Raw genomic sequence first — 12945 nt, 5'->3', positions numbered from 1 at the left:
CTCCAGCAGAAGGTGTTTTGAGGGGAGGAGAGGGGAAAAAGAGAGAGGGAGGGAGGAAAATAGAGAGGGAGGGAAAGGACAGTGAGGAAGAGCAAGTAAGAGAGAGACTTAAGAAAGATTCGCTGTCCCTGGATCCCTGGAAGGAAGGCATGGAAACAGGACCCTTTTGCTCCCTAATTTCTGTTTAGAAGTCAGCGTTAAGGGAGGGGTGTGTGTAAGGAACTCAGAGGAGGGAGATGCCTCCTGAGTGATACACTGACCTCATTTGGAAACTGTAATGAGCCCATATCCTGAGCGACAAATCTCTAAATGTGTGTCACTGGGAGCAGGGACTGCCCAGGTGGTCAAGGCAGCTAGGAAATGCCTGGCTGAAAGGGGCTTCTCCAAGAAGTGGAGTTTGGCTCCTGGGAGACTTTTAAATGTGTCCAAGTAGCACTGCCCAAGGTTTGATCTCTGAGGCATGGAATTAACAACCAGCAGACAATGGGCTGGGCTTGGGCTCTGAGACGCAGGGAGGCCTTGTGCCCAGGTTTCTATCCTGAGGCCCCACTTGGCTGCCTGTGACTCATGGTCCTCACTCCCCCACAGCCTGGCCAGGGAGCATGATGTTGGCTCATCAGCTGCATTTCCTGATTCCGGAGTTGAGTCTCAAAAGCATCCTCAGAATTAGCTGTTTTTAATGAGTATAGAGATGTGGGCCAGAAGGGGCCTCCGGTGTGTCTAGGGCAGACCAGGCCTGGGAGTGCTTATCTGTACTCAGTGCTTGCTCCTTCCCACCTCCACCAGGTTGACTCTATTGGGAACAGTGATGGGAGAGAGGGGAGGGTTGAGGAAGATAAGAAGTGGATGAGTAGCCCAGGTCTCTGGGTCAGTGTCCAGGGGAACTGCCAGGGGAGACATAGCAGCTGTGACCCCCGGGAGAGGTGTGTGCATGTTCTGGGACCTTCTTGTGGGGTTTCAGAGCATCACGATCTTGGCTAAAAACCCTTGCCAGCCTCCTGAAAGCTGGCAAGTGGCTGGACACCTGGCTCTTGCTCTGGTCCCAGAGCCCCCTGCCATGGAATGGTGCTGGTTCACAGGTGTGCCTTATTCTGTCTGCTCAGTACATATAAATGTAAAACATTTATCTGAAATATTTAAAAATCATGCTATTTGATGTTAAGGATATTTGGATTTATGGCTTTTCTTTAAAAATCAGAGTCACAGCCCAGGCACACCTCACATCAGGTGAGACATGAGGACATGCATTCTCTAATTAGCTACAGTCCCCACCTGGCCCACTTACATGCTTACATTTGCATTCATAATCCCTGAGGTGTCTAGAATGTCAGAGCTGGAAGGGGCTTTGATGATTACCTATAGTTCCAACCTCTTCAGTTTCTAGTTGAAGAAGTGGAGGCCTGGAGAAGGAAAGACTTTCTAGATTCATGTGGCCAGGACAAGCACCTGGTTTCCTGCTCCTAGACCAGTGGCCCATCTTTCCATCAGAGCTTTTTGGTATTTCACAACTGAGCCACCAGGGCTGGAGAGGGCCAGGAGACACTGCCTTGCCTTGAATCCTACTCTTCACCAACTACAGATGAGTTTGTGATGTGTGTGCTTTAAGTAGATCTTGGAAATGAAGGCTCTGCCATATAAAGTGTATCTGATACTCTCCTCTAGCAACTCCTCAAGACCCCACAAACACTCTCCAGGGAGGGAAGGGGATCCCTGGTCCCCCAAAGCCAGGACAGTGTCCTAAAGCTCAGGATATTGTTAGGGCTGGAAAGGGTGTTGGCCCCTCCCACTGTGGCAACTTTGAGAACCTGTGGGTAAAAGCCAAGAGTAAATGGGACTGCATTATGTAAGATAGCACCCTAAAATCTTAATGGCGTGATACAATAGAAGTTTATTTCCCATCAGGTGTTCCTGATCAGCAAGCAGGTGGATCTCCTCTAGGCTGGGATTCAGGGACTCAAGCTCTTTCCAACTGTGGTTCCACCATCTTCATTTCCACACGAGTCTCCCTTGGTTTCTGTGGAAGGGCAAAAATTGCAGAGGAGTGGCTGGTCTTTATGAGCCAAGCCTATAAATGACATTTATCACTTCCACTCACATTTCATTCAGTCCCATGGCCACACCTAACTAGCTGCAAGGGAGGCTGGGACTTAATCTAGCTGTGTGCCTAGGAGGAAGAAGAGGTGGCTGTGGTCAACAGCTAGCCAGTCTTTGGAGACACATACCTTCCTGGTAGCTCACAGGGCATGTATGTGAATTCAGACAAAGGAGGATGTTGGGGGGAAGGAAGCTGAGTCCATGTCAGAATGGCTGAAGCACTGGTATTTCCTTTTCTTTCCATTTTCACCACATTTTTCTGGAATTGGACCCACTTTAGTCAACCTCCCAAGTGGCCCCCTACCTCAGTCATGCCCACTTCCTGTGCACCACTCACAAAGTTGCCAGAATGATCCTTCTGGGAAGGGGAATCCATCCTCAAGATGGACTGGCTCGTGTCAGTGGGTTAGAAAGGTGGAAAAAGGCCACCACCCTTTTCTTTAAAAAATAAAACAGTATAAGACCTTAACCAGCTAGAGCAGACACAATGATGAGTAACTTATTTATGTAAGCAAAGCATTCATTATTTTTCAAAGTCATCATAGGATCCTAGTAGATGTCAAGAAGACATCTCAATGGAAACCTTGATTAGAGGAATCAAGAACTATTAAGACTAGAGGAGTATTTATACATTATTTAATCTAATCCAAATCCTTTGGGATCGTGTCTCTTAGGCAAACAAGCTCACCTGGATTTTGGAAGGTCTTAAATAATGGTCAGTCTCTCATTTGTACCTTTCAGGACCTTGATCTACCAATTATCTGCTCCTACTACCATATTGACAATCTTTTTCACGTTACTTATTCTTTCCCCAGCTTTTAAGCAACTCTTTTCCATCTTAAATCCTCCTCTCCAAAAACCCCTCCAGTAATTTTTTAAATCTAATTCTCCTCTATATTATTCCCAGTGTTCTTGTCTGATTTGCAAAGCAACTTCATACTTGCTGAAATCTGCCTCTAGTGAAGTCTACTCAACGGAGTAGACTACCTTCTCTGCTATCTTCATTACTTTGCACAAGCTTCTCCCTCTGTCTGGGTTGCCTCTTCCTCCCTATTATTCCCCTGCCCCTGTCCCTGCCACTGCCACTGGTAACTCTCAGCCTTCCTTTATGATTCAACAGGATTCCAGGAAGCCTTTCTGAGTCTGTGCTTCAGGGTAAGAGGTTACTTCTCCGTAGCATTTATCACAGTCGAATTCATTATATATTTACCTGTCTCCCTCCCTGTAGCTCACAGACTGTCTTCTGCTCGGCATCCCTGGAGCCTGGCAATAGTAAGGACTCAATAAATGAAAGCTGAGTGACTGAATGGATTCACTTTAATTACACTGGATGAACTGGTTGTGTGTTCACTCTGCCTTTGGGGCTTGGTCTCCACGTGGCTCTAATGTCTGGCATATTTCATCCACTGGGTTGCTTGTCTGGAACGTGGATGAGAGGCAGGAAGTGGAAGAAAGAGGCCCTGTTCTTCTGTGGAGTTGAGTCCACTTCCCACAAATGCTAGTCTGTGTCGATGTCAAGTCTGCAGGTGTGGACAGGGGACAGAAGTCACCCCCTCCTTCCTACCAGGGCAAGGAATTGCTTCTATTTCTGGCTTCAGCCCACTTTATCCACAGTTTTCTCTGGGGGCTTGGACATTTGTGGGACTCTCCTTTCCTATGGTGAGAGGTGCTGGACCTGAAAACCATTCATGGTGCTCTCCTACCCAGGCCATAACTTGACTTGGCCTGAACCCTAATCTCCCTGAGTTCAAGGGCACATCAGGTACTTCTCTGCCCCACACACGCCCCTCTCTCAGACCTGCTGTAAGCTCCACTCAGAGTTTGACACTTCAATCTTGTTCAGTACTGGGCCCCCTAAGCCCGTGGTCAGCAAACTGTGGCTCGCGAGCCACATGCGGCTCTTTGGCCCCTTGAGTGTGGCTCTTCCACAAAATACCACGGCCTGGGCGAGTCTATTGTGAAGAAGTGGCGTTAGAAGAAGTTTAAGTTTAAAAAATTTGGCTCTCAAAAGAAATTTCAATCGTTGTACTGTTGATATTTGGCTCTGCTGACTAATGAGTTTGCCGACCACTGCCCTAAGCCAAGGCCTGACAAGTTGTGACTGTTTGATGCTGAATGAATGGAAGTATGGAAGGCCTCACCAGGTGTGTGTGTGTGGAGGGGGGGGGCGGGGGAGGGGTTTGGGCCAGCCACCAGGAAGTCTTTTCCTCTAGTTAAAATTTGTTTCTGGCTCTGTTGATGGTTTCAGAACCTCTTGTTTTAGCTCTGCTTCAGGCTTTTTCTAGATTTTCCTGGGATTGCTCAGGGCATCTCCTGGGGTGAACTCTACAGTCCTGCTTCCCCGTGACCTTCCTGAAGCACATGTAGGGGCGACCTTCTCCCAGTTTCCCAGAAATGTTCCTGAATTTAGCGCTGAAAGACCCACATCCCCAAACGCCCTCCATCTCAGACAGACCTGGAAGGATGGTCACCCTGCTCACATCTTCTCTCCGTCTGCTCAGGTGCACAATCTGCAGGAGCTACGGCGGAGTGCGTCCCTGGCCACCAAGATCTTTATCCAGAGAGACTACAGCGATGGCACCATCTGTCAGTTCCAGACCAAGTTCCCCCCAGAGCTGGACGGCCGGGTAAGGATGTCTGTTTCTAAGCTGGGAACACAGGCCAGGATGGACCTGAGGGGCTTATTCAAGTGTATTTTTTTTTTCCAGGATAAAAGTAGTGTATGACACATCACTGATTCAGCCACTTCACACGGAAGAATTAAAAAAACATTCTTAACACGGTCTTGCTGTCGCCTCATTGAAAGTCAGCACTGAAGAAACCTCAGTTTCTAGTCCAGCAGCTCTCAAATTTCAGTAGCAGGAGAACCACCTGGAGAGCTTGTTAAATGTCAACTTCCCAGTCCTGGTGGATGGTATTAGGTGTCATCAGAGAGGCCGGCTCCGTTTTTGGACTGGGTTCAGGAATCTCCACTTTTTAGCAGCATTTCTCACCCACATTAGTATTTTCTGGGGAGCCCTAAAAGATCCTGAAGCCCGGGCTGTTCCCCACAGCCCTCCCTGCAGACTCAGCTTCTGTGTGTCTCATGGACCACTGGCCCCGGGCAAGGCATCAGCTCTCTCGGCGGAGTTTTGCTCCTGGTTCTGGGGGTGTGTGTAGCCTCCATCCCAGGCTGCTTCGAATGCCCTGGGTTTGGGGGAGGGCAGAGGGCAGACCCTGATCCTTTCATTCAGCAGCCAGGCAGATCTAAACCGGTTTGGGAAGGTGGGACAGGCCTGGCTTTTGCTGATCTGACCCCCTAACCAGCTTTTGGGGAGACATGTGGGTCTCCTTATCTTAGCATGTCTGTTCTTTGGGGTGGGGTGACCCTGGGGTAGAGCAGTAGGCCTTAGGTCAGGGGCCAGATAGACAGAATTTTATCTGTGTTCACTCCAGGTCTGTGTAGGGAAAGTGGCTGGGAACCCCAAAGCTTCTATTTGTGGGAGGTTCCTAACCTGTGTGATGGGCAGTTCTGGTCCTGTGGGGGTGAGTGGGGAACAGGGTACTCTGAAGAGTATAAAAATGACAGACTCTTGGACATCTGCTGGGTTTGGAGCATAACCTTCCAATCCAGGTGTCCAGTGTAAGGTGGCACAGTGAAGGGCCAGACTTGGGTCAGAGCTGTGTAACCTTGGATAAGTCCACTCAGCATTTAGCAGGTATTTATGGAGCATCTACTATGAAACGGGCACTGGGGATATAGGAGCAAACTGATGGAGTTTATTTTCTATCAGAGGGTACAAAAATAAATAAGTAAATATATAGTAGCTCAGGTGATCACAAATACTGGAAAAATAAGGGGGGTGGGCAAGCTGGATAGAGAGAGCTAGAGATAGGGAGCCGTTGGGGGTGGCCTGTGGGGTAAGGTGAGACCTGAGGGAAGTAAGGGAGGAGGGGGCAGGGGACAGTGGGGTCTGGTGGAAGAGGTTTGCGGCGGAGTGTTCAGGAAATAGCAGCATGGTGGTCAGTGTGGCTGGCGTGGGGCCAGAGTGAGGAGCAGAGTGGGAGAGGGGCTCAGCAGGACCCAGGGCCAGGCCTTGTAGGACTTCCTGGATCCTGCTTGGAAATAGATGGAAGGCTTGGGAAGCTCTTGATCAGAGCTGCACTGGCTGGGCTGGGGGCAAGGAAACCAGCTGGGAGGCTGGAGTGCCAAGCAGTGCTCCGCTGTGGAAGCGGATGGTAGTCCTGCTTCTCTGATGGAAGGGTGAGGGTTAAATGGAAGAACACAGTAAAAAAGCTGGCACAGAGGAAGTGCTGAGTAAATATGAGCTATGATGCTTAACGATGCAGGGGGGACAGCTTCTCAGTGGTCCAAACACACGGGACTGTCGTGCTCTTGTCTAGAAGGAAGTGCCCCTTCCTGGGAAGACACTTCTGAGGCCTCACCCAATTCTCTCATGCCGTTGAAGTCCCTTCCAAACATGGGTAGCCCCTACCAATTAGGTCCTGAGCTCTCTCACAGCTATCAAAACAGCGGTGGGAGTGACAAAGGCACTGGAATTCTTGCCTAATGCATTCACATTTAGGATATTGTAGGTGTTTCCTGTTTCCAAGGGAAGCCAAGTAGGATTTTTAAAAAAAATCTTCATTTAGTTATTTGTTTTAAATACTATTTATTTATTTATTTATTTATTTATTTATTTATTTATTCTGACTTCAGAGAGGAAGGGAGAGGGAGAGAGAGATAGAAACATCAATGATGAGAGAGAATCATTGATTGGCTGCGTCCTGCACGACCCCTACTGAGAATCGAGTCTGCAACCGGGGCATGTGCCCTTGACCAGAATCGAACCTGGGACCCTTCAGTCCGCAGACCGACACTCTATCCATTAAGACAAAGCAGCTAGGGCCCAAGTAGCATTTTTATTCCCGTTACATAGATGTGGAAACTGAGGCTAGAGTAGTGAGATCATTAGTCCAAGGTCACATAGCTAGTTGATGGCCAGGTCTGAACCCCAGCTCTCCTGACTTCCAGTCCAGTGCTCTTTCTGCTCCACCGGCGCCTGCAGCCTCTTGGTCTTGCCTGTGTGCTGCCCCCACCCCTGGTGTGGTCCTACCACTCCCCCCATCTCAGCCGGTGACTGTTCATACCCCAGGGAGGCTGACCTTGGCCTGGCTCTCTGACCCTCTCTCTCTGACCCTCTCTCCCCCCAGATTGAGCGGCAGCTCTTTGAGGAGACTGTGAAGACCCTCAACGGCTTCTACGCAGAAGCAGAGAAGATTGGGGGCAGCTCCTACCTGGAGGGATGCCTGGCCTGCGCCACGGCCTACTTCATCTTCCTCTGCATGGAGACCCACTACGAGAAGGTGCTCCCTCCCTGATCACCCTGTACCCCCTTCCCAGGGCTCCCTGCCACACCTCATCCTCAATCGGCCCCTCTCCTTGCAGGTTCTCAAGAAGATCTCACGCTACATCCAAGAGCAGAATGAGAAGATCTTTGCCCCTCGAGGCCTCTTGCTCACAGACCCCGTTGAGCGTGGGATGAGGGTTGTATCCTTCTTGTCTGTTCTGAGTGTGTGTGTGTGTGTGTGTGTGTGTGTGTGTGTGTGTGTGTATGGGGAGCACAGAGCTGCCAACCAGTGGGGTCTGTGGTGAGGCTGCCAGGAAATGGGACCACCCTAGGGTTTTTAGGGTGCCCCACATGTCTGGTCACCAACCCTCTCCCTTCAGCATAAGTTATTGGTGTTGTTTGTGAATTTCAGGGTTTGCTTTTATTTATTGAGCTGCATTTACTCAGTGCTTAGTACATGCCAGATAGCATAGTAAGTGCTTTGAAACTATGGGTCCATGTAATTCTCACAACACCCCTATAATGTGGGTAACTTATTATGTCCCTTTATAGATGAGCACACTGAAGTTAAGTCACTGGCTCATGGATTTGAGCCCAGGCCCAGTTTTAACTGCAAGGCTGTACTGCCCCTCAGGGAATATGCAAGTCGCCACCTACATTTACATGTTTACAATCTATATAAAAGGCTAATATGGTAAGTGTCCCTCCGCCTGTCTGACTGGTTGCTATGATGCACACTGACCATCAGGAGGCAGCCGCTCAATGCAGAAGCTGCCGAGATGCAGCGACTTGGCAGTGGCAGTTCTCAGGATGACGCACCCCGAAACCAGAGAGGAGGGAGCCTGATTCCTTGCAGGGCCACGTGATTCCACCTTCAGCTGTGGGTTATGTTGTTGCTGGGCCACTGTTGGCCTGAATCTGGTTTACTGCACACTTGCATTTGAGTTCCACACCCTGTACAACAGCAACTTTGCAGAATGCCCTCTCACACTCCGGGACCCCTCGGGGGATGTTGGAGAGCCAGTTTTGGTTCAATCCCCCGTAGGCCAGGCCGAGGGACCCCTCCTGCTGGAGGGACCCTGCTCACTCTGCAGACGCTGGGGAGGGACCACGGAAGGTTGGCTCCAGGGCGTGTCTGGCCCGTCTCACCCAGTCCCACCCCACTGACCACCTTCTAATGAATTTCTTTTCAATGTGCACAAATCCATGCATGGGGTCACTAGTATCATATAAACCTCCTTAATCCCGCATGGGAGGTCCTGTTGTCCCCCTTTCACAGATGAGAAAAATGAGGCCGTGGTGGCTGGCTGGCCGAGGGGTGGGTTATAGGTCTGCTCAATCCACCTGGTCAAATGTGCACACTTCCCCCCCTCCCCCAAGTCAGCATCAGCAAGAATAGAATGGTTAAAAAACAAATTTTAAAAGGAAATTGAAAGAGCAAAGAAAATGCACATACCAGAGTCTCACGTTTACAAAGCCCAGAGAGAGGCGCTTGTTATTACTGAGCCTGTACTATGTGCCAGGTACCAGCGCATTTTACTTCATTTAAGCCTCACAACAATCCCAAGGTTCTATTATTATACCCATTTTACAGACATGAAAATGGACAGGCAACAGTGACTGGTTTAGAGTGAGAGAGGTGGAATTTGAACTCAGGACACCAAAGACCTCACACGCTAATTGACCCTCATGCCATCGCAAAGATGGCGGCACCCACAGCCAATAAGGAGGAAATATGCTAATTGCCCCAACCTCAAAGATGGTGGCACCCACAGCCAATAAGGAGGGAATATGCTAATTGACCACCCCGCCCTCAAAGATGGCAGCGCCCACAGCCCCAAGATGGCAGCGCCCAGTCCCCTCAGCGCCTGCCTCCAGAGTATCCCAGTCTTCTCAGCCCCCCAGCCGCCCAGGGCCGGCCTGAGGCGCAAGCAAGCCTTGGATGGTGGCTGCCCAGCTGCCCAGGACCGCCCAAGGCTCAGGTAACCAGGACCGGCTGAGGCTTGTGCTGCCGGCAGTGGCAGCAGCAGAGGTGTGATGTGACATCGCCTTCCCCTGATCGCCAGGTTGCCTTCCGCCCCTGAGGGCTCCCGGACTGTGAGAGGGTGCAGGCTGGGCTGAGGGACGCCCCCTCCAGTGCATGAATTTTCATGCACCAGGCCTCTAGTCCTATATAATAACACTGCATCCCCGGCACGTGCTGCCCTGGGATTCAGTAATTAGACACTAGAAAGTGAGCTCCTATTCCTTCTGTGCACCCTCACAGTGCCTGGCCCTGCAAGTCTCCATAACTGAGCTGAGTGTGCAGATGGGGCTTGGGGTCTAGCTCCCCAGGCTTCAGGTTCTTACTGTCTAGGAAGCAGGACCAGCTGTGCCTCCTGCTCCCCAGCTGGCCTCCATCAAAGGTTCCTGTCTCCCTGCTGGCAGCGGGCAGCCCTCCTTAACACTGCTCCAGATTGAGATCTCCATCTACGAGGACCGGTGCAGCAGTGGCAGCTCCAGCAGCGGCAGCAGCAGCAGCGCCAGCGGCAGCAGCAGTGGCGGGGGCGGCGGGGCGGGGTCCCGGTGACTGGCCGAGACTCCCTGCAGGGAGGTGTATGGCCGGACCGAGGGCCTTGCAGACCTGCGGCGGCTGCGCTACCAGAGCACCCGCTTCTGAGTCATTCTGTGGGCCCACCTGCTGCCCAGGGCGGGCGGGAGGGTGACTGGCCAGTGTTGGCTGCAGGCCATCAGCCGCGCACCCTGCCATGGCTCCGGGAAGGATGGTCCTCTTCCTGACTCGGCTCTTCCCCATAAGGCTGGTCTGGGTCACACGGAGGCTGGGGTGGGGATAACACAATCTGGACAACCCGTTTCTTCTGCAGCAACTCTCTCAATACCCCGAGAGGGTCCAGGTGTTACACAGAGAATTCCCATCTTGCATGATTCCTCACTCCACGTCCCACGTCCCCAGGACACTCTCCCCTTGGGGCCCTGCGCCCCATGGCTGACTCCCCGTGTCGATGCTTCCTGATGCCATGCCAGGCCTCTGCCTGTCTGTGATCCTGCCTCCACCTAACTTGAGGTCTGGGGAGATGGGAGTGGTCAGACCATGGGCGCCGTGGTGGAGAGCTAGTGTTCAGTCCCCTTCTGAACTCCTTCAGACCTGTGGCTCCCTGTCCTCCACCCAAAGCCTGAGGCCACCTTGGCCTGCCAAGAAGCATCCAACTCCCCAGACTCTGTAGGCAACCAGGTGTTGGTGCTGGGACACAGCCTGGGCTCTGGGAGGTTATGTGGGGTCTGGAGAAAGGCTCCATGGAGAGATGCAGCCTTGGGGGCTCGAACCTCCAGAACCGAAGCCAACTTCCCGAGGTTAAAACCCGCGTGTATGTGAGCATGAGTGGGGGCGCACGTAGGATGAATGTGAGTGCACTATGTGCGTGAATGCATGTGTGAGTAGGTGTGTGACTGCATGTGAGTGCACCTGTGTGAGTGTGCACCCACATGTGAGTGCACGTGTGTGAGAGTGCACTGTACGTTCCCCCTGGCTGCGAGGCCGATGACTGCCCCTCTCTGCATCCTGTCTTACTTTCCAGCACGACGGTCTGCGGCTGCTGCTCTGCATGGGCCCAATCTGTCCCCTGTAAATACATGTCCTCAAGCCCCTGCCCCTGCCCCGTGCACCTGCCCCTGCCCCTGCCCCTGCCCTGTGCCCCTGCCCCGTGCCCTGTGGCTGCTAGCTTGATTCTTCCTCCAGGCCTTTTCCCTCCCTGCAAGGTTCTCCTCACCTTCTGACTCCACTGTGTACATTCTAGCAGAAGAGAAGTTGGGGTTCTTTTTTTTTTTTTTTTTCTTTTCAAATTTTTATTAAGGTATTATATGTGTACATATCTTACCATTGCCCCCCACCCCCAGAAGTTGGGGTTCTAGGAGAGCAGAGCCCACCTGGGGCCTTCCGTGCCCCTATCCCAGCCCCCATGACAAGGCAACAGGACCACAGATGCTGCATGCTCAGCCCGCCCACGCTTCGGGATTCTCTAAGGCTACGTGAGGCTTCCTCGGATATTCCAAGGAGCCGACAACCTGCAGGGGAAAAGGCAAACCTCTTTCTTGAGAGGAAAGAGGGACATCCAGCCCATACGTCCCTGCTGCCAAGGCTCAGGGGTGCCCGTGGGGAGGAAGCTGCCTGTCCTGGTGCCCTGAAGGTGGACACTGGAGGCTGCCTGCCTCGGGTGGCAGGAGGTGCTAGGAGGAGAGAGGAGAGACCAGCCACCGCAGGCAGCTTTCTGAAACCGGGGAGGGGCCTGATTTCCTTGGACACGGGAGCAACATGTGGGAAGGAGATGCCCACCCAGAGGGATAGAGAGGGTGTCCCAGCGCCTGAGCCCAGTGGGTTCAGATCCAAGAGTCACCTGAGAGAGCTGCAGTCCCAGTGGGCTCCTCCACAGCCCCCGGACCCCGGCCTGAGCCCACCCTGGCCCACTGTGTGACGGGGCCTTGTGCTCACCTGTGCCTCTCATGGGATGGCTGGGCACAGGTGATGCGGTGGCCTTTTGTTTTATTATTTCTTTTTCCAATAAAAGGACTTGCTGAGCTTGAGGCTCTGTGCTGCTTCTCTCCTTGTTGAGAGGGAGAACAGTTCTCTGCCCCAGGATCGCAGGGAGGGGAGGGGGGGTGCCCACACACCGCACGCTGAGCAGGTGGGCTGAGTGTGGCCTGACGCTGCAGGATGGACCCTGTCTTCTTAAGCTTGTGGTCTAGTGGGGAGGCCGCATCCCAGATCCTCTAATCCAGCGGTCCTCAAACTTTTTAAACAGTTCACTGTCCCTCAGACCGTTGGAGGGCCGGACTATAGTTAAAAAAAAAAAACTATGAACAAATTCCTATGCGCACTGCGGGCCCAGGATGAGTCGGCTGCTAAGCAGGTCAGGCAGCGGCACCTGGCGGGCCGGATAAATGTCATCGGCGGGCCGCATGTGGCCCGCGGGCCGTAGTTTGAGGACCCCTGCCTGTAGCTTATATAGGGCACTGAGGTCTCAGGTGGGGGATCAGGTTGGCCAGGTCAAAAGTAAGAAGTGAATTAATTCAATAGATACCCATTTCTTGAGCTCTTACCTTGGGTTCGGCCGTTAGGTGTTGGATCACACAATTCATTTAGTTCTAAAGACTAAAAAAGCATGTGGGTGTTGAAACCTAGCAGAGTTGTGTCTTGGATTTCATAAAATAATATTTATTGAACACCTACTGTGTGCCACACACTTTGCTAAAACCATATGCTATAGCTGGGAGGGGATTTCAAATCTTCTAAATGAAGTAGAATAGAGGCCCAGAGAGGGTGATTGAGTGGCTCCAGGTCACACAGCTGGTTGATGATGATAATGCCAAGTTTAGAACCAAGGTCTCCTGACCCAGTGCTCGCGCTCACACTGAGGGGTGGCATCCAGGTGGAAGTTGCCTGAGGATGCAGGGAAGCAGGGTCACACACTTAAGTGTTTGGGCCAAGAGAGGATCTCACCCAAGGTTGGGAACAACAGCTCCAGCC

At 52.1% G+C, this 12945-nt stretch overlaps 1 protein-coding gene across 4 annotated transcripts in view; it reads left to right on the top strand.

The window, feature by feature from the left end:
* GOLGA7B (golgin A7 family member B) overlaps positions 1 to 12002 on the top strand; it is a 33970-nt gene extending 21968 nt beyond the window's left edge. For 2 of the 4 annotated variants that reach the window (XR_013961604.1, XR_013961605.1), the window contains 5 exons: positions 4596 to 4721; positions 7288 to 7440; positions 7523 to 7624; positions 9880 to 11228; positions 11319 to 12002. Coding sequence is in view for 2 of the 4 variants with exons in the window: in XM_080687452.1 (XP_080543578.1) it covers positions 4596 to 4721; positions 7288 to 7440; positions 7523 to 7624; positions 9880 to 9993 (495 nt within the window). In the remaining 2 variants the exon portion in view is untranslated. Of the gene's footprint in view, positions 1 to 4595; positions 4722 to 7287; positions 7441 to 7522; positions 7625 to 9879 lie in introns of all 4 variants that reach the window. The other 2 variants (XM_080687452.1, XM_080687451.1) reach the window with 1 other exon arrangement.
* Positions 12003 to 12945: the final 943 nt, after the last annotated feature.

This window comes from Plecotus auritus (genome assembly GCF_963455305.1).
Source record: "Plecotus auritus genome assembly, chromosome: 9".
Taxonomy (NCBI): Eukaryota; Metazoa; Chordata; class Mammalia; order Chiroptera; family Vespertilionidae; genus Plecotus; species Plecotus auritus.
This window is presented reverse-complemented; position numbering and strand designations above follow the sequence as displayed.